The sequence below is a fragment of the Tursiops truncatus genome, chromosome X (genome assembly GCF_011762595.2).
Source record: "Tursiops truncatus isolate mTurTru1 chromosome X, mTurTru1.mat.Y, whole genome shotgun sequence".
NCBI lineage: Eukaryota > Metazoa > Chordata > Mammalia > Artiodactyla > Delphinidae > Tursiops > Tursiops truncatus.
Window position 1 is genome coordinate 97,775,870 of NC_047055.1, and position 19,674 is coordinate 97,795,543.

General features: G+C 39.1%; 1 protein-coding gene across 1 annotated transcript in view; it reads right to left on the reverse strand.

The window, feature by feature from the left end:
- Positions 1-19,674, reverse strand: part of CFAP47 (cilia and flagella associated protein 47) — a 516,906-nt gene that overhangs the window by 490,635 nt on the left and 6,597 nt on the right. The window contains 5 exon segments of the mRNA XM_073798895.1: positions 8,742-8,977; positions 11,579-11,703; positions 13,713-13,873; positions 14,226-14,454; positions 16,639-16,777. Coding sequence (XP_073654996.1) covers positions 8,742-8,977; positions 11,579-11,703; positions 13,713-13,873; positions 14,226-14,454; positions 16,639-16,777 — 890 coding nt within the window.

The following is a 19,674-nucleotide window of genomic DNA, read 5'->3' on the forward strand; positions in this document are numbered from 1 at the left end:
TCCCAGCAGCCTCAGAAGCAGCGGATTAAATCTCCACAATCAACTTGATGTACCCTACATCTGTGGAATACATGGATAGACAACGAATCATCCCAAATTGAGGAGGTGGACTTCGAGAGCAATATTTATGATTTCTTCCCCTTTTCCTCTTTTGGTGAGTGTGTATGTGTATGCTTCTGTGTGAGATTTTGTCTGTATAGCTTTGCTTCCACCATCTGTCCTAGGGTTCTATCTGTCCATTTTTTTTTAAATTTTTTTCTTAATAATTAATTTTAATTTTAATAACTTTATTATACTTTACCTTCTTCCTTCCTTCCTTCCTTTCTTTCTTTCTTTCTTCCTACTTCTACTAATTCTCTCTCTACTTTTTCTCCCTTTTATTCTGAGCCGTGTGAATGAAAGGCTCTTGGTGCTGCAGCCAGGAGTCAGTGCTGTGCCTTTGAGGTGGGAGAGCCAACTTCAGGACACTGGTCAACAAGAGACCTCCAGGCTCCACATAATATCAAACGGCGAAAATCTCCCAGAGATCTCCATCTCAACACCAGCACCCAGCTTCACTCAATGACCAGCAAGCTACAGTGCTGGACACCCTATGCCAAACAACTAGCAAAACAGGAACACAACCACACCCATTAGCAGAGCGGCTGCCTAAAATCATAATAAGTCCACAGACACCCCAAAACATACCACCAGACGTGGACCTTCCCACTAGAGAGACAAGATCCAGCCTCATCCACCACAACACAGGCACTAGTCCCCTACACTAGGAAGCCTACATAACCCACTGAACCAACCTTAGCCACTGGGGACAGACATCAAAAACAACGGGAACTACGAACCTGCAGCCTGCAAAAAGGAGACCCCAAACACAGTAAGTTAAGCAAAATGAGAAGACAGAAAAACACACAGCAGATAAAGAAGCAAGATAAAAACGCACGAGACCTAACAAATGAAGAGGAAATAGGCAGTCTACATGAAAAAGAATTCAGAATAATGATAGTAAAGATGATCCAAAATCTTGGAAACAGAATGGACAAAATGCAAGAAACATTTAACAAGGACCTAGAAGAACTAAAGATGAAACAAACAATGATGAACAACACAATAAATGAAATGAAAAAGACTCTAGATGGGATCAATAGCAGAATAACTGAGGCAGAAGAACGGATAAGTGACCTGGAAGATAAAATAGTGGAAATAACTACTGCAGAGCAGAATAAAGAAAAAAGAAAGAAAAGAACTGAGGACAGTCTCAGAGACCTCTGGGACAACATTAAATGCACCAGCATTCAAATTATATGGGGCCCAGAAGAAGAAGAGAAAAAGAAAGGGACTGAGAAAATATTTGAAGAGATTATAGTTGAAAACTTCCCTAATATGGGAAAGGAAATAGTTAATCAAGTCCAGGAAGCACAGAGAGTCCCATACAGGATAAATCCAAGGAGAAATACACCAAGATACATATTAATCAAACTGTCAAAAATTAAATACAAAGAAAGCATATTAAAAGCAAGGGAAAAACAACGAATAACACACAAGGGAATCCCCAGAAGGTTAACAGCTGATCTTTCAGCAGAAACTCTGCAAGCCAGAAGGGACTGGCAGGACATATTTAAAGTGATAAAGGAGAAAAACCTGCAACCAAGATTACTCTACCCAGCAAGGATCTCATTCAGATTTGATGGAGAAATTAAAACCTTTACAGACAAGCAAAAGCTGAGAGAGTTCAGCACCACCAAACCAGCTTTACAACAAATGCTAAAGGAACTTCTCCAGGCAAGAAACACAAGAGAAGGAAAAGACCTACAATAACGAACACAAAACAATTAAGAAAATGGGAATAGGAACATACATATCGATAATTACCTTAAATATAAATGGACTAAATGCTCCCACCAAAAGACACAGATTGGCTGAATGGATACAAAAACAAGACCCATATATATGCTGTCTACAAGAGACCCACTTCAGACCTAGAGATACATAGACTGAAAGTAAGGGGATGGAAAAAGATATTCCATGCAAATGGAAACCAAAAGAAAGCTGGAGTAGCAATTCTCATATCAGACAAAATAGTTTAAAATAAAGACTATTAGAAGAGACAAAGAAGGACACTACATAATGATCAAGGGATCGATCCAAGAAGAAGATATAACAATTGTAAAATATTTAGGCACCCAACATAGGAGCACCTCAATACATAAGGCAAATACTAACAGCCATAAAAGGGGAAATCGACAGTAATACGTTCATAGTAAGGGACGTTAACACCCCACTTTCACCAATGGACAGATCATCCAAAATGAAAATAAATAAGGAAACACAAGCTTTAAATGATACATTAAACAAGATGGACTTAATTGATATTTATAGGACATTCCATCCAAATACAACAGAATACACATTTTTCTCAGGTGCTCATGGAACATTCTCCAGGATAGATCGTATCTTGGGTCACGAATCAAGCCTTGGTAAATTTAAGAAAACTGAAAATGTATAAAGTATCTTTTCCGACCACAACGCTATGAGACTAGATATCAATTACAGGAAAAGATCTGTAAAAAATAGAAACACATGGAGGCTAAATAATACACTACCTAATAACGAAGTGATCACTGAAGAAAACCATAATTCAAAAAGAGCCATGGACCACAGCGTTCATTGCAGCTCTGTTTACTATAGCAAGGACATGGAAGCAACCTAAGTGTCTATCGACACATGAATGGATAAAGAAGATGTGGCACATATATACAATAGAATATTACTGAGCCATGAAAAGAAACGAAATTGAGTTATCTGTAGTGAGGTGGATGGACCTAGAGACTGTCATACAGAGTGAAGTAAGTCAGAAAGAGCAAAACAAATACCGTAGGCTAACACATATATATGGAATGAAAATAAAATAAAATAAAATAAAATGGTTATGAAGAACCTAGGGTCAGGATGGGAATAAAGACGCAGACCTACTACAGAATGGACTTGAGGACACAGGGATGGGGAAGGGTAATCTGGGACAAAGTGAGAGCGTGGCATGGACATATATACACTACCAAACGTAAATATAGTAAAACCAAATATAAAATCGATAGCTAGTGGGAAGCAGCCGCATAGCACAGGGAGATCAGCTTGGTTGTTTGTGACCACCTAGGTGGGATAGGGAGGGTAGGAGGGAGATGCAAGAGCGAAGAGATATGGGGTATGTGTATATGTATAGCTGATTCACTTTGTTATAAAGCAGAAACTAACACACTATTGTAAAGCAATTATACTCCAATAAAGATGTTAAAAAAAAATCCACTAAAAAAAAAATGGGCAGAGGACCTGAATAGACATTTCTCTGAAGAAGACATAAGAATGACAAACAGTATATGAAAAGGTGCTCAACATTACTAAGCATCAGGGAAATGCAAATCAAAACCTCAATGAGCTATTACTTCACACCTGTTGAAATGGTCATTTATCGAAAAAGTAAGATAACAAAGGTTGGTGAGATTATGGAGAAAAGGGAACCTCTTATTTTCTGTTATTGGGAATGTAAACTGATACAGCAATTAGGGAAAATAGTATGAAGGCTCCTCAAAAGATTAGAAATAGAACTACCTTATGATCCAGCAATCCCCCTTTTGAGTATATAACCACAGGAAATGAAATCAGTATCTCCAAGATGTTATCTGCATTCTCATGTTCATTGCAGCATTATTTGCCATAGCCAAGAGTCAAAAACAATCTCAATGTTCACCAATTAATGAATACAAATAATATAGTACACACACAATGGAATATTCCGCCTTAAAAAAGAAGGAAATCCTGCCATTTGTGACAACATGGATGAACCTGGAGGATATTATGCTCAGTGAAACAAGCCAGACACAGAAAGACAAATAGTACATGAATTTTATATGTGGCATATACATGGAATCTAAAATAGTCAAACTCATGGAAGGAGAGAGTAGAATGGTGGCTGCCGGGGCAGGGAGGGGGTGGAAATTGGGAGATGTTGGTCAAAAGAGTACAAAGTTTCAGTTACTCAAGATGAGTAGGCCTTCCCTGGTGGCGCAGTGGTTGAGAGTCCGCCTGCTGATACAGGGGACACGGGTTCATTCCCCGGTCTGGGAAGATCCCACATGCCGCAGAGCGGCTGGGCCGGTGAGCCAGGGCCGCTGGGCCTGTGTGTCCGGAGCCTGTGCTCCGCAACGGGAGAGGCCACAACAGTGAGAGGCCCGCGTACCGGAAAAAAAAAAAGAAAAAAAAAAATAGATGAGTAAATTTTGCAGATCTAATGTAGAGCATGATGACTATAGTTAACAATACTATATTGTATACCTGCAATTTGGTAAGAGGTTAAAAACAAACTGTAACAATGTGAGGTGATGAATATGTTAGTTAGCTTGATTGTGGTGATGATTACACAATGTACACATATATCCAAACAGTTGTACACCTTAAATATATACAATTCCTATTTGTCAATTATACCTCAATAAAGCTGAGGACAAAAAAAAAAAAATGTTGAGGATAAGACTGGGGAAGTGTGGGGCAATTATAATCTATATATTTACTGCCACATCCCTTCAGAGCACCTTGATCTGTATTAGAAGTTCTAACGTTTCCTTTTGTTTTATTACGTAACTTTTTCTATAGTAAAAACTACGTACATACATACATAAGGAAACTTACCCATACAAAAACTTCTATATGAATGTTTATAGCAGCATTCTTCACAACAGCCAAAAGGTGGAACAAATGCAAATGGCCATCAACTGATGAATGGATAAACAAAAGGTAGTATAGCCATACCATGGAATATAATTTGGCCATAAAAAGGAATGAGGTAATGATACCTATTTCAACATTGACGAATATTGAAGATATTATGCTAAATCAAAGAAACCAAAGTCCACATATTATATGATTGTATTTATATGCCATGTCAAGAACAGGGGAATTTAGAGGGATAGAAAATAGATTAGTGGTTACCAGGGGCTAAGAAATGGGGAGCAAGCGGAGTGACCACTAATGGACATTGTGTTTCTTTTTGGAGTGATGAGAATGTTGTGGAATTCGTGCTGATAGCCACACAATTCTGTGAATATACTAATTACCACTGAATTGTATACTTTAAATGTGTAAATTTTATGGTGTGTGAATTATGCTCCAATAAAGCTGGTATTAAAAGAAAAGAATAATCTTACCACACTTCCAAATACTCAAAGGCTATTTGACCAGCCTGTGGAAGTCATAGTTCTCCAGTGTCCCCCACATTCCCTACATTCACTTTTTAGTAATTTGGAACTTACAAGTGCTCAAGAAATCCAGAAATGTAGAGGGCTAAAAATTATGTTAAGAAATTAACTATCAGCTATGGGGTTTTTTTTTTTGGTTTTTTGGTATTTTGGGGTTTTTTGGGCCAAGCCACACAGCATGCAGGATATCTTAGTTCCCCGACCAGGGATTGAACCCATGTCCCCTGCAGTGGAAGCACAGACTCTTAACCACTGGACCACCAGGGAAGTCCCTTATGGGGTTCTTTTTTGAGTTTGAAAATTTTATATAGCATATGGTGTTCCCAGGAGCCCCTCTCAATGTGAAATTCCCAAATTGGTTTCAGAGATGCACAAAAGTATATATTTCTTTTTATGCCCAGAAGATTATATGCTGACCTAAATTTAAGTGGCAAATATACTTCAGGTCTGTCTTGCATTACAGAAATTAAAAACCTTTGTGAACAGAACAATTTTCATTTAATAATGAAAGGAAAGACCCTTTATTATACCCTCTTTAAATGTTCCTTTCTCAACAGTGATTCATTATCTGCTCAGCCACATATTTATCAGCTGTCACCCATGTATCTTCTCTAAACACTCAGACTCCCCCTCTACACTCAAACTGAATTAACCTTTTCATATCATGTCCACTTAAATTGTTGGCCATCCTACACATTTTCTCAACATAACCACTAGGAACAGCCCATCCCTAATCTACTGTTACTAATTTTATGCCTGCCATATATTAAAAAACATCCTGTTGCTATCATTTTCCACTATATATTTCATGCTGTAAATTTTCTCGTTTCCTGGGTACTTAGCCCTTTCTTAAGATAATGCTAATCAAATTGAGGTTGGATGCCACAACAGGTTCTGAAACATTTTAGCTAGCAAAAGTAAAGCAACACAAAGGATGTAGGACATATCCTTCCACATTATAAATTCACCTTAGCCTTTGTTTCCTTTGCGCTATTATTTCCCATCTTTTCTGTAGCACTGCTATTTTCAGTCTTTCACTCATTTTGCTCCTCTCACCACTTCTTTCTCAACTTCCACCTCCACTCTCTTATCGTGGTGTGAAGAGCTTCTGTAGGAAATTGGTAATCGTGTCTTTCAAAGTCTTTAACACTTGGAGCTGACTGCTAAGAGAAATTGACCAGATTCCTGTGATCCTTGTCAGTTTCTCTGATCAGAGAAAATCAGCTATGTTTTCAAAGATATGCAGGTTACTGGAGAAAATGAATTATGCTGGTAGGACTAAGAGACTTAGACTAAAGTCTAAGAAACCATTAAAAAGAAAGCGTTTTGCATAAAGTGGTTAACACTTGTTATTCTGTGAAGACTAATTAGCTCTATTAAAACTGTGGGACGAGTGTCATTCTAATGAAGCAGGAAGAGTTATACATATGAACTGCATGCATTTAAACATGTATACAACAGTTCTTAACTGCAACTGGGAGAAAGCTTCCATCAATAATTTTATGAACCATATCACTATGCATTGGAGGAAAGATGATAACATAAGAACCTGAGGTGAAACTGAAGGCACTCATGTTTGCTACTGTTTAGAGCAAGGCTCAGCAAACTTTTTCTGTTAATTACCAGACAGTAAATATTTTAGGCTTTATGAAACCATACAACTCTCACAACTATTCAACTCTGCCCTTGTAGCATTAAAGCATCTATAGGCAATAGGCAACAAATAAGAGGGGCTACGTTCCAATAGCAGTTTACTTAAAACAAACAAACAAACAACAACAACAAAAAAAGAAACAGGCGGCAGGCCGCCTGTGGACCATAGTCCGCCAACCCCTGGTTTAGAGGATCTGGGAAAGAGCTGTCTGAGTAGTGAGAAAGAGCAAAGCAGACTCTGACATCCACAAGCTGTCCTGGTGCTCACAGGTGTGCTTCGTCAGTCAACTTTTCTGCTCTGCACCAGCAGTACAAGGCCTCGGTCAATTAAGTATCATCTGTTTCCAATTAGAAAATTCTACTGAACCTTCAAGGTCTGGCTCATATGTTACTATGATGGAAGACCTTTCTACCTGGCTGGAGTTTCTATATCACCTTGTTACAGATTTGTTTTAAGATACCTTGCATTCTTGAACCCTACCTGTTTGTATGTCTTACGCTTCCTTAATGCATTAAAAAATTCTTACCTGGCGGAATGCTGGAGGGAAGGAGGCGGCATAGAAGTTCATCCGCCGGGCCATGACGGGCTGCTCCTGGCCGAGGCGCCGGTCGGCGCGAGCTGCGTCCGGGCCAGGCTCCCGCCGCTACCGCGCGGCCTCATAGGTTTGCTCACCGCGCGGGGCTCGTGGCCGGAGCTGGGGCGCATCCACAGCCCACGCAGCCGCAGCCGCAGCCGCAGCCGCAGCCGCAGCCGCAACCAGCGGGCCCAAGCCTCCGGCGTCCGGGACCAGCCCCTGTACGCCGCCCACCTTGACCCCGCCTGCCGCGCTGCCCTAGGCGGCGGTGGGCGGACGCGTCCCTGCTGTGCCAGCTGGGGGCGCTGTACGAGTCAATCCTGAACTATTGAAAGCACCTGTGACAAGACTGGCCCTCCCTACACTCAGCTCCTACCCACCCGACACTGGCCCTAATGACGACGAGCCTCCTGATACCAGCCTGCCCCTCAACCCGCCACCCTTCACTGTGCCCCAGACGCACTATGCCCATGACCAGTGGTTGCAGGGCGCCTTCCACACCAGCCTCTGAAGAGCTGGCCTTGGGGGATGCATCCCTCAGCAAGTAAGCAAGTACTCAGACTATAGTGCCCGCTTTCCCCCCTACCACTTCACCTCACAGAAGTGTTAAGACCTGGGCCTCTTGATGGCAAAACTGCCACCACCCCCTCTCTCCTGTCTTGAGTTAGCTGGCACTGGGGCGGACACCTGGGTTCCAGCCTTTGCACATGGCTCTGGACTTCCAATTCTCCCACATGTGTGCACCCAAGCTTGACCAACCTTCGGCAGCTCTCCGGTTGGGATGAGTTCCTGGTTCCCACCACCTTTTCACCTTTTGCTATCAGCAGCCGCTGGCTCAGGTGCATCCCATCTCTGGTTCCTGGGTTCTACTGCCCTAGACAAGGGCTCCAGGACCCATTCCTGCATCCACCCTCGTGTGGGAGGGCCAAAGCTCCATGCTGGATATTTAAGTTTAGGGGCCAAACTCCTGGGCACATAGGTAAATAAATATTCTCTCAGAAAAAAAAAAAAAATTCTTAGAAGCAGTAACTATGTTTTGTACTTTACATTCCCTACAGTGTCAAGTGCTTTTCCTGGCATATGAAAGGCACTTAACAAATAATTATGGGTATTGTATAGGTACCAATACAAAAGTATTCATAACTAGGTCACAAAAGAGATAAAATTTATAAACACTGGTACAACAAATGTAGCTTTTAATCCTCTGCATGGCTTTTTAGCCAACCTTAAAATATTTAAAGCATGTGAAAGCACAGAATGATTATCTTACCTGCATACATCCTTCATCAATCTTGCCCTTTTGAGGATCAACTTTAAAATGTGCAGTTTTTTTAAAGCGGTACATCACAGGACGTGATTTGGATCGATTTTGCATAATACACTGAATCTCTGAACGTCCACCCATGAAACAAGGTGCAAAATTAAGGACCCTTCCCGGATCAAACTGTAATAAGACAGGAAGTCCTGAGCCTGTCAGGGCTAATTCCACTTTCTGAAATCGATCACCTGTAAAAGCAATAATAGCTTTTTAACATTAAAAGTGTTTTGGGACTCCAGAATATATTTGCTCAGTCCAAATAGTGTCATCTGCAAGACTTGATGAGACATGGGTAGCTCATTCAATCTTTCCTTCAGCAAAGTTATTGAGTGCCAGGGCCTTCTTTGTGCCAGGGATTTTTCTAGGCCTTGGGGGTACAGCAGTGAATAAAATAGACAATGTCCTTCCTCTCATGGGTTTTACATTCTAGTGAGGTGACACTGACAATAAAATAAATAGATAAGGTAGAGTAAGACAGCGTACAATGTTTTGGGGCTGCTCATTTATATGGGGAAGTCCCAAAAGACCTCTCCGATAGGGAGACGTGTGAGCAAAGATATAAGGGACTCCGGAAGAAAATCATGTGAAAAATCCAGAAAAAAAGTGTATTCTAAACAGAGAAAACAGCAAGTACAGAGACTCTAAGTTAGGAATGGCTTGGCATGCTCAAAAAAAAACCCCCAGGAACGAAGTATGGCTGCGGGAAGAGCAGTAGAAGAATGGTGAGAAATGATCAGACTTAACATATACTTTTGAGGGTACAGTTAACAAAATTTGCTGACGGATTGCATGTAGAATAGGAGATTGAACACGATAAATGATAATGCTAAGGTTTTTGGCATAAGCAACTGAAGTGATGGAATTTTCATTTCTTGAGACAGGAAAGACTTCAGGAGGGATAGGTTACAGGGAAACCAATAGTTCTTTTTTTGGACATGTTAAGTTTGAGATGTCTAGTAGACATCCAAGTGGAAATGTCTTAATAGGTCACTTAATATATTTGTAACCTTAGAGTGAAGATGAAGGAGGAAGGACTGGAGTTTTGAGGGGAGAAGAAAAGCTGTGTGACACTAATCTCAAATCGAAAGAAAGTGAATGCATGCAGGAACACAGCAGGAATGGCAAACACCAGGACTCAGTTGGGATTAGTGGTTATAAAGTGAAACCTCACAGCCTGGTTTTGTGTTTGTCGCCAGCGCAATTAGCTTCCCAGGTGCAGCGCTAGAGTAGGCTAAGAGTTGAATTTAATCAGATTAGAGGTTTTCCACTCAGCCAAAATGGGAGTTGAGCCAAGAGATTTACATATACTAGGGAAAAGGTGATTAAAATAATGGATGATGGAATATAAGCTGAGCAATAACATAAATATGAAGTTTAGGAGATACTAGAAAGAAGCTAGTACCTATGAATTGTGAGCTCTAATTAAGTGAAAGAACTGTTTTGCAGAGAAAGCAATGTAACTATAATCCCATAAACAGAGTTTATATTTCTTCACTCTTGGTCTTACTAGCCAATCCTAGACTCTAAGGAAAACCTAGCATCTGTATCTCTAGCCATTGAAAACTAGATTAACTTGCAAGCCTAGAATAAATGTTCTGTCTATGATCAGCAGACAGAGCTCCATATCACGAACCGCGGCATAAATAGTAACAGAGCAATCAATTTCTGCCCTAGGAACACAGTTCAACTCTGCTCAATGACATCACTTGTACCAACATGTAAATCTTCTAGACTCTTGACTTGCCATGGCTCATCTTTCTGGATTTCATCTGTCATCTGCCTATTATTTTTCTCTTTGATCTTTCTTGCTAAACTGAAGTCCAATTCCATTTTTCTCACTGCAACGCATCCAACATTACCCAAAAATGTAAAAAGTGTCTTGCATCTTTACGTGTGGCCTGCAAAGCACATGCACTTATCAATATCCTATAGCAGGATATTACGCTCTATTTACTAGAGCTCTAGTAAATAGGGTGACTAGTAAATAAAGTGACTGTCTCTTTATATAGATTCTAACAGAGCAAAAGGTTTGGTAAAGATGAAATAGGTCATTTGTTCCCATATTAATCTCTAACAGATAACCTAGGCTTACAAAGAAAAGAAGGCAGGGTTTTTTTTGTGTGTTTTCTTTTTTTATTCCCTTAACTCTACATCATCATGTTTATCTAATGTTATTTTAAAATAATAAAGTTGGGACTTCCCTGGTGGCGCAGTGGTTAAGAATCTGCCTGCCAATGCAGGGGACACAGGTTCGAGCCCTGGTCCAGGAAGATCCCATAAGTCGCAGAGCAACTAAGCCCATGCATCACAACTACTGAGCCTGCACTCTAGAGCCTGCGAGCCACAACTATTGAGCCCATGTGCCACAGCTACTGAAGCCCCTGCACCTAGAGCCCATGCTCCACAACAAGAGAAGCCACCGCAATGAGAAGCCCGCGCACAGCAACGAAGAGTAGCCCCCGCTCTCTGCAACTAGAGAAAGCCCGTGTGCAGCAACCAAGACCCAATGCAGCCAAAACTAAATACATAAATAATTAAAAAAATAATAATAAAATAAAATAATAAAGTCATCTAAATTCTAACTTGGAAAATTATCATGTAAATGATGCTGAGGCTGACTTTTCTCAATGTGCCACAGAAGACATGTTAAGGTCTCTCAAATGTTTGCATTTTTATTGTAGTCCAGAATTATACATTTTTATTAAACTGCCTCTACAAATATTGCTGTCCAAACTTTTAAACAATTTAAACAGCTATACATTTGATGATAATGTTCATTTCGTACTTACTTTTGATGGTTTTATTGTTATCATCTCTCAAAAATCCATCTTTACTTTCTACAGACTCAAATCTCAAAAAGAGAGCATAGTCTTGCCTGTGTGAAGGATCATCCTTTTGACCATTAATGATTAGCCTGTAAAAAATCACAGTCAGTTATTTCTAAAGCAAAGATGATAACTTTATTATCTCTCAAAAGGGAATTTCAACCCAATACTTAAATCTATGCAAAAAGACGAAATTCAGGAATAAAAAGGTGACTGCGATCCATTTTCCAAAATTACTGCACAAGACATTGAGACTTGCCAAAAAGAAGACCATACTCATATTATGTGAAGATCCAAAAAATGACTTCATGATGTTATTTGTAAGATAAGAGGAATTTAAATATACTAAGTTGTCAAGGTCTTGCCTCCAATGCCACTTTCTATGTAAAGGATTTTCTTTCCAGGCAAACTTCATTGCTAGCTAAGGTCTCTGTTCAATTCTCTACAATAGTCCTTCTTACACCAGGGTGAAACTGCAAACCTCTCGTATGTACCTGTCTCCTCCCATGGACTAGGCACATATTGCTAGCCACATTCTTGTTAGAGGAGAACAAGTAATTTGGAGAATAAGATTTGGTAACAGCCAAACCTTGGCAGAGGAGAAAAGCAAAGGAAAGATGAGAAGAAGGGAAGTAGGACCAAAGACAGAGATGGGTTACATCACAGGCTTGTGCACTAGCAATCTTTACTTGCCTTACCTAGAGCTCAGCTTTTTAGCAGCAGATACTCAAACATACACACAAAAGGCTGATGTGAAATATTACATAGGAAACAAAATAGCATAGTGAGAACATCTTTAACTAAGACTACAAATCATATTTATTCCTATGTGTTCATGCTAGACTCTCAAATAAAATGAACATGTTGCCATGAAAAGAATATTTAGAATTTCAAAGACTGTGTCTTAAACAGACTCTTACAGATTCACCAAAGAAGTTTCCTACATGAAGAGATGATTAACAAGGCAATTATAGGTTGTACAAATAGAACAATTACTTGATTTACTACCCTCCTTAAATTAAACCACAACTCAATCTTCATCGGACAGTTGGTATCACCAAGTGACCCTGCTGCCACAGAGAGAAGTACATTAAACACTGCCTTCTTACAAACAAGGGTAAGCATACTGACAATTGGATCGGTTACTGTCACACACTGCAACCTCTCAAGTGTAGCTGAAATTGCTACTATATATTTAAAACAGCATTGCCAAATATATTTTCAAACTAAATAATCAAACCAAGTACAGGGAAAAATATACATTGGCAAAAGTCCTAAACGTCTGTATGAGTTTCAGCAAGCAAGTGTGGTTGATCCCAGCAGCTGCTATAGGCTTAATATTCCTGATACTCAGTAAGCATTTGGCCCTGGCAGGAGCACTGCATCCTCTTTGGAGGTATCTAGAACATACTGCATGCCCCTGGCCATCACCTGACTATTTCTGCAGGGACAACAAGGTCTTGGTTGAACAGATTGGTTTGCAGCCAAAATCCAAAGCAACCCAAAACTTGCATCACCTCATTTCCACAAGGTCTGGAGAGATTTTTAATTTAAAATGAAGTATTTAGAAACATTTTTAAATACTGGAAATAATATTAACCATGTTAGAAATATTTAGAACCATAATAAGAAAAACCCAATTTGTGCCTTCTGCCAAGTTTTTTTTTTTAATTAAATTTATTTATTTTATTTATCTATTTTTGGCTGTGTTGGGTCTTCGCTGCTGTGCACGGGCTTTCTCTGGTTGCGGCGAGCAGGTGCTACTCTTCATTGTGGTGCGTGGGCTTCGCATTGCGGTGGCCTCTCCTGTTGCACAGCACGGGCTCTAGGCACGCGGGCTTCAGCAGTTGTGGCACGCGGGCTCAGTAGTTGTGGCTCGCAGGCTCAGCAGCTGTGGCGGCCTCGCTGCTCCGTGGCATGTGGGATTTTCCCGGACCAGGGCTCTAACCCGTGTCCCCTGTATTGGCGGGCAGATTCTCAACCACTGCACCACCAGGGAAGCCCACCAAGTTTTACTATTAAAATCAATCTGATGAATGTATGGTTAATATACTTTCCATTAATAAGTAACATCATATTGGAATTAATTTTTGCTTACTTTGGGCTGAAACAAAATGTAATTAAAATCTTTTGATAAGGCTGTAACCTCCCTTCATTAGGAACATAGGAGATAAATGTGGTAATATCTATTTTCTTTATTTTCCTTAAGTAGGTTAGATTATTTAAAGCAACATCTGTTCTTTGTTGAATATTTGTACCCTGTAATATAAAATCAGAAATAAAAGAATATTCAGGCAAAACACAAAATAAAATATTTTAAGATTAAGTCATAAAATAATTATTGAAATTCCAGAGTCTAGATATAGAGAATATGTATGTTTTAACAGTAACATACATAAATTTGATCAAGGCACCTCATAAAATTAAAAGAACTATTGAAAAATGAATAAGAACAGATATAGATTACTATCAATGTCAGCTGAATTTACTGAACTTTTTTAGGTCACCCTTGGAGACACATGAAATGAAATCATATCTATCTTCATGTTAAAACATATTTAGAAAAATTAAACAGCTTGTTGGTTATTAGTAAGTTGCACTACTTACTTACCAATTCTTCTCCAACAGAATCATCTTGCATTATGGCTACCCAATTTATAGGTTCTGGGCTATTATTGTATAGAAGTGCATGTTCAATCTTTGACATTCCAAAGAAAACAGGACCAAAGCTTATGCCTTCCAACTTTTTATCATTACTCATGTTTAACAATTCAATAATCTGCTCAACAACATGAGCTTTGACATTCAAGAATATGTCTGGACGATCTCGCAAACTCACTCTACAAGATAATGAATTATACATACATATTTTAATTAGAATTCTATATATTTTATTTTTCTCCTAAATGTTTATATAAACAGAAATTTTATAAAATCACATAATAATTAAAATTCAAAGGACTAAGAGCAGTTCCTTTCACGTATGTGCCAGAGACTGTCATGTCCTTCTGTCTGTCTGAATCTGCAAAGTAGAATAGCATATGTGCAACCTAATTCATTGTCTCCAGGGAACAACAAAGATGGAAAACAACTGCATGAATTGACCCCAAAAATCACTTACTGATATTTGCATATCACCAATGATTTACATGGTCACCTGTAGTTCTAGAATTCTGAGATTCTTTTCTAACTCATCCCATTCCCCCAAGTCCAACAGCCAACTTCATCCCCATCCTAATAACCCAATTCCCTACAAAGTAAAGTATCTCAGCAAAACTCCACTTCTTTGCTGAAATGAATATCCTCCCTCATAAAACTTCACTTTCCAGACTAATTCGAATTCACTGTTGCAACTTCTCTCCATCCCGCATTTATCCCTCTCTGGCATAAATGCAATCCTTTTGAATCTCACCCTGTCAGATACCACAGATCACTGACCAATTCACAGCCATCACCAAAGTCATTAACTTTGTATCTCTGTGTATCTCTGTCACATTGGGCACGGTTGATACCATCTCTTTCCACATCTCCCCTCCCTTAGCTTTCTTGACACCATACTTTCATGGCTTTCCTTCTAATTTATTTAGACTCTGCCTTCTCATTCTTCTAAGACTTGGATATTTTGTAAATTCCATGAATAATGCTGTTTCTCTCCTACTTGTTTTATACTCTACCCTCCTCAAAGTTATTTTCAACATTTCATGCTTCATCTACAACTTATGAACTGACAACTCTCAAACCAATATACCTAGACCAAATTTTTTTCTGGGACTCAAGATAAGTAAATATAATAGGCTCCACAGGATTCTGCAAAGCAAATCAATTCCAGCATTCCAAAACAGAACTCAAGATCTTCTCTCACAGACCTGAACCTCCTCTTACCTTCCCTTTCTATAACCAGTCACTAAATGTAGTCAAATTTACCTCCATAACATATCTCCAATCTGCACACTTCTCTCCCTCCATACTCCTAATTTGTACCTTAAATGAGGCCTTCATTATTTCTCTTCTGCTTTACTGTTAGAATTTCTAGTCAGGCTATCCGCTCCACATCTGTACTCCTCGATTTTGTACACTGCTATCAACATGACCTTTCTAAAAAGCAAACTAATCAAGACACTCCCATCTTAAAACCTTCCTGAGATTCCACAGCCTTTACAATAGAACCTAAGCTCCTATCAGGGCTCACAACTGTTTCTCAAACATTTTTTTAATTGTGACCTTCAGTTAGAAATGCATTTTACATTACAATGCAGGACACATACACACACACACACACACACACACACACACACACACACACACGAAACAAATTTTACAAAACGCCACTTGCCCTTACCATGTGAGATGCATTCTGATGTTTTCTATTTCATTGTTTTAATACTGGTGGTGACCCATTATAGTGACTGCACATTCTGCTAATGAACAGAGACATATAGCATTAAAAAATGCTGTCCTATGAGGTCCTTAACTGGACCCTGCACCATTCTGTATTTCTGGTCTCATCTCTCATCACTCCTCACCTCCATCTCTTTGCCTCAGATCTCTTGATGTGTAACACTGTCTATTAACCTGTAGGAATTCAAGTCTTCTACTTGCACTGCCTGAAATCACTCATTTAACCCACTCTCATCACCAATACCCACCTCCCCTGCACACAGACACACATACATACACACACACACTCAGCCCAAATCACACCACTGCTCTTTGCCTGGCTAATTTCTACTCAACCACAGGTGTTTGGTTCAACTGTCACCTCCTTAGTGGAGCTCTTTCTTGATCCACTCCCTGACTCCAACAAAATCCAAACTAGGAGCTCCTGTTAGGTGTACCCATATGCCATTCTCTGGTTCTTCCCATTTTTCAGTCCCTAGTGCTTGGCAAATAGTAGATACTCAATAAATGAATGCTGACTGAAAGAAGAAGCTAACATACATTCAAATACAACAGGCATATATGAAAAGTGAAACAGGAAAGTATTAAGCACTACACTAGAATTAAGAACCATAGTATATACTCACTTTGCCACTTCATTTACAATTATGGGCCAGTCTGCACAGAAATCCACTTTAATAACCATTGATGACTTGGGCTGCACAATACCACTGGTTGGAAAAGTGACAATGGGTAACTGGCCCTGGTATTCTGTTTTAAACATACCTAAGGAGAACAAGAGCAGATGGTTTACATTTGGATCCTTATAATGTTAATGTTCACACTCTTAGTAGAGGACAGAGACACATTACAGAGTTTATGGTCTATTGTGGACCAAGAATCACAGCTTTGATTGTAAGTCCTGTCTCTAGGGTCATCCAATAAATGTGAGCCTCGTGTTAGGACTCAACCCTCATCAATAGCTAAAATTTTCTGTCTGCTTACTGTGTTCAGACACTTATGCTAAGAGCTGTGCATATGTTATTCTATTTAGTCCTCATAATGAAATCTATGATTCTGGCTCAATCATTACCTCTATTTTATAAATAAGGAAACAGACACTTAGAAAGGTTGAGTAACTTGTCCAAAAATACACAACTGTTATGATAGATTAGATCATCAACTCCAATTCTTTAACGTTCTCTGCATCCCCACTGTTACCCTCCCGTGGACTAAGTATGTTTTCCTACCCCTTGACGGGGCCTGATCACGTGATTTACTTTGGCAAATAGCATGGGAGTAGAAGTGACAACATGTCAGCTTCATCCCCAGATGTTCTCTTGCTATTCTACCATGGAAAGTGTTTCTTTTAAGAAACTGCTGTCCCGTTGGCCTGTGCCTCAGCATTGTCAAATGTGAAGCAGAGCCACCCAGCTGACTCAGAAACATGCAGTGAGTAACAGATCAGCCCCAGCTGCCTCAGCTTGAAGCAGAGTCATGCAGCTTAGATTAGTCAAATTCCAGCTAATCTGCATAAAAATGAGAAACTAAAAAAATAATTATTTTTTTAAGATATAGAATTATGGAGTGGTTTGTTACATAGCAATAGTTGACTACTACAGCTAGTAACTAACTAATAGAGCTGGGATTTTCACTTGGATGTTTCTGACCACAGGGCTCACACTTCTAGCCACTACCACTACTCTATAAACGAATTAATGCAGTTCACATATGGAAAGGGTGAAAGAAATGGGTTTCTAGACTCAAATAGCATATGAGGAGGCCACAAAAATTTCTTGTTCTGAAAGCAGAAATGGTCCATAATTTATGGTAATGTTTGGTGCCTATCTTAGAGCATGCAGGTGAGATCAGATACTATCTCTTTTTCATCGTTGTGGTCCTGGCACCCCACATGGTGCCTAGCAGCAAGCAGTGTTCAAAATGTCCAATAAATGGGAGGTAACCAGTCATGAGTTTCTTTGATATCATTATACAATATTAACACAAATGAGCATGCTGCCAACATAAACAACTTTGAAAATTCCTAATTTACCAGTTTTAAATCACATTTGATGACATTTTCCAAAATTATTCAGTTAACTTAGGAGAATGTAATATTAGCGTAATAAAAGTACTGAAAATATAAAAGATAATAAAACTTTAGGTTCAGAGATGACCAGATGAAAAAGGCAAACAGTAACAAAATTTGTTAATCCAATCATTTTTAGAGACTTGCTAATGACATAATATTTAAGGCTTATTTTTTTCTGTCATAATATAAAACAAAACTCTGTAAAATTATATCCATTATGAATAAATATTATTGACTCAATTCTCCAGGAAAAGAAAACTATATGAGTTCAGTTAAGTCTGAGTCAGTGAAATAGTTTCTATACTGTAACCACTTTTCTGTAGTTTGAGAAAAGAGTTTTCTGTAGTTTGACAAAAGAGTTTTAAGTGAATGGTTCAAAAGCTTATTCAGGAACAACCCCTAACAAAAGAACATTGTTCAATCTTTTAAATATATTAAAACAGTGAGCTCACAAACATTACTGTGTCTTATGTAACTTTAATATCATTAGTAATAATGAAATATTTGACTGGTTTTTTAATTGCTCACAACAGGAGCAAGAACATCATCCTAGGAGAAGGGTGTCATTGAAGAATTTTTTGTCATCAAATTTTCATTTATTTTCAGATGTGAAACTGGCTGATGTGTGGAGAATGAACTAGAAGGAGATAAGAGGTGACTCCAGACAAATAATTTAGGTTGATGTAATTATAAGGGAAGAGAAGATTATGGACTGTTGTAAAAAAGTGACAGTGAGACAGAGAAAAGTAGGATTACTCACACTATAAGGAAGTGAACAGACAGGATTTAATAGTTGACTGAGTAAGGGGGTAGAGGGTGAAAAGGAGGGAGGTGTCAAGGATTTGCCAAATTTCTGACTTGGCCATATACATGGTGGTGACATTCAATGAAAAACAGAAAAGGAGAAGTTTGGGGGAGACATTGAGGAGTTTAGTTTTAGACGTGTTAACTCTGAAAAACCTGAAGGAAATGCAAAGTCTTGTACAGACTTCAGTGAAGTAACAGGAATGGAAGTGATTGCCTAGGGAGAGCAGGGTGACTGAGGAAACATGAGGGTCTATGACAAATCCTAAGCAACACTCACTTCTAATGTACTGAAAAAAGGGACAGCAGTCCACAAAAGAGAATTAAGGAGGAGGGAGAAGAAGAATAATTCTAACATCAATAATGAATATTTACTGAACACTTAATATATGTCAGAGAGTGTGCTAAGCATTTTATTAATCATCACCACAATTATAGGAGGAAGGCGCTATGTTTATCTTTAATGTATAAGGGAGGCAATGAATGTTCGGGAAGTGTAAATTCCTTGTCTGGGGCCTCCCAGCCAGTTAATATTGTAACCAAGATTTGGGACCTGGAACACCTCGCTCCAGGTCAAATCAGTTAAATGAAGGCTTACTGAATGCCTGGTATATGCCTAACATTGTGTTATGCATGAAAAGTATGTTGAGATTTCATGACATCAGTTTCCATGAAAACAAAACAAAAAAAATGCATTGACAATAAGTAGTGGGTGCTTCTCTGGGTAGTTAGACAGGATTCTGAGGACCACTCCTGGGTCTGGTCCAATTTAGCAAATTTTCTGGTT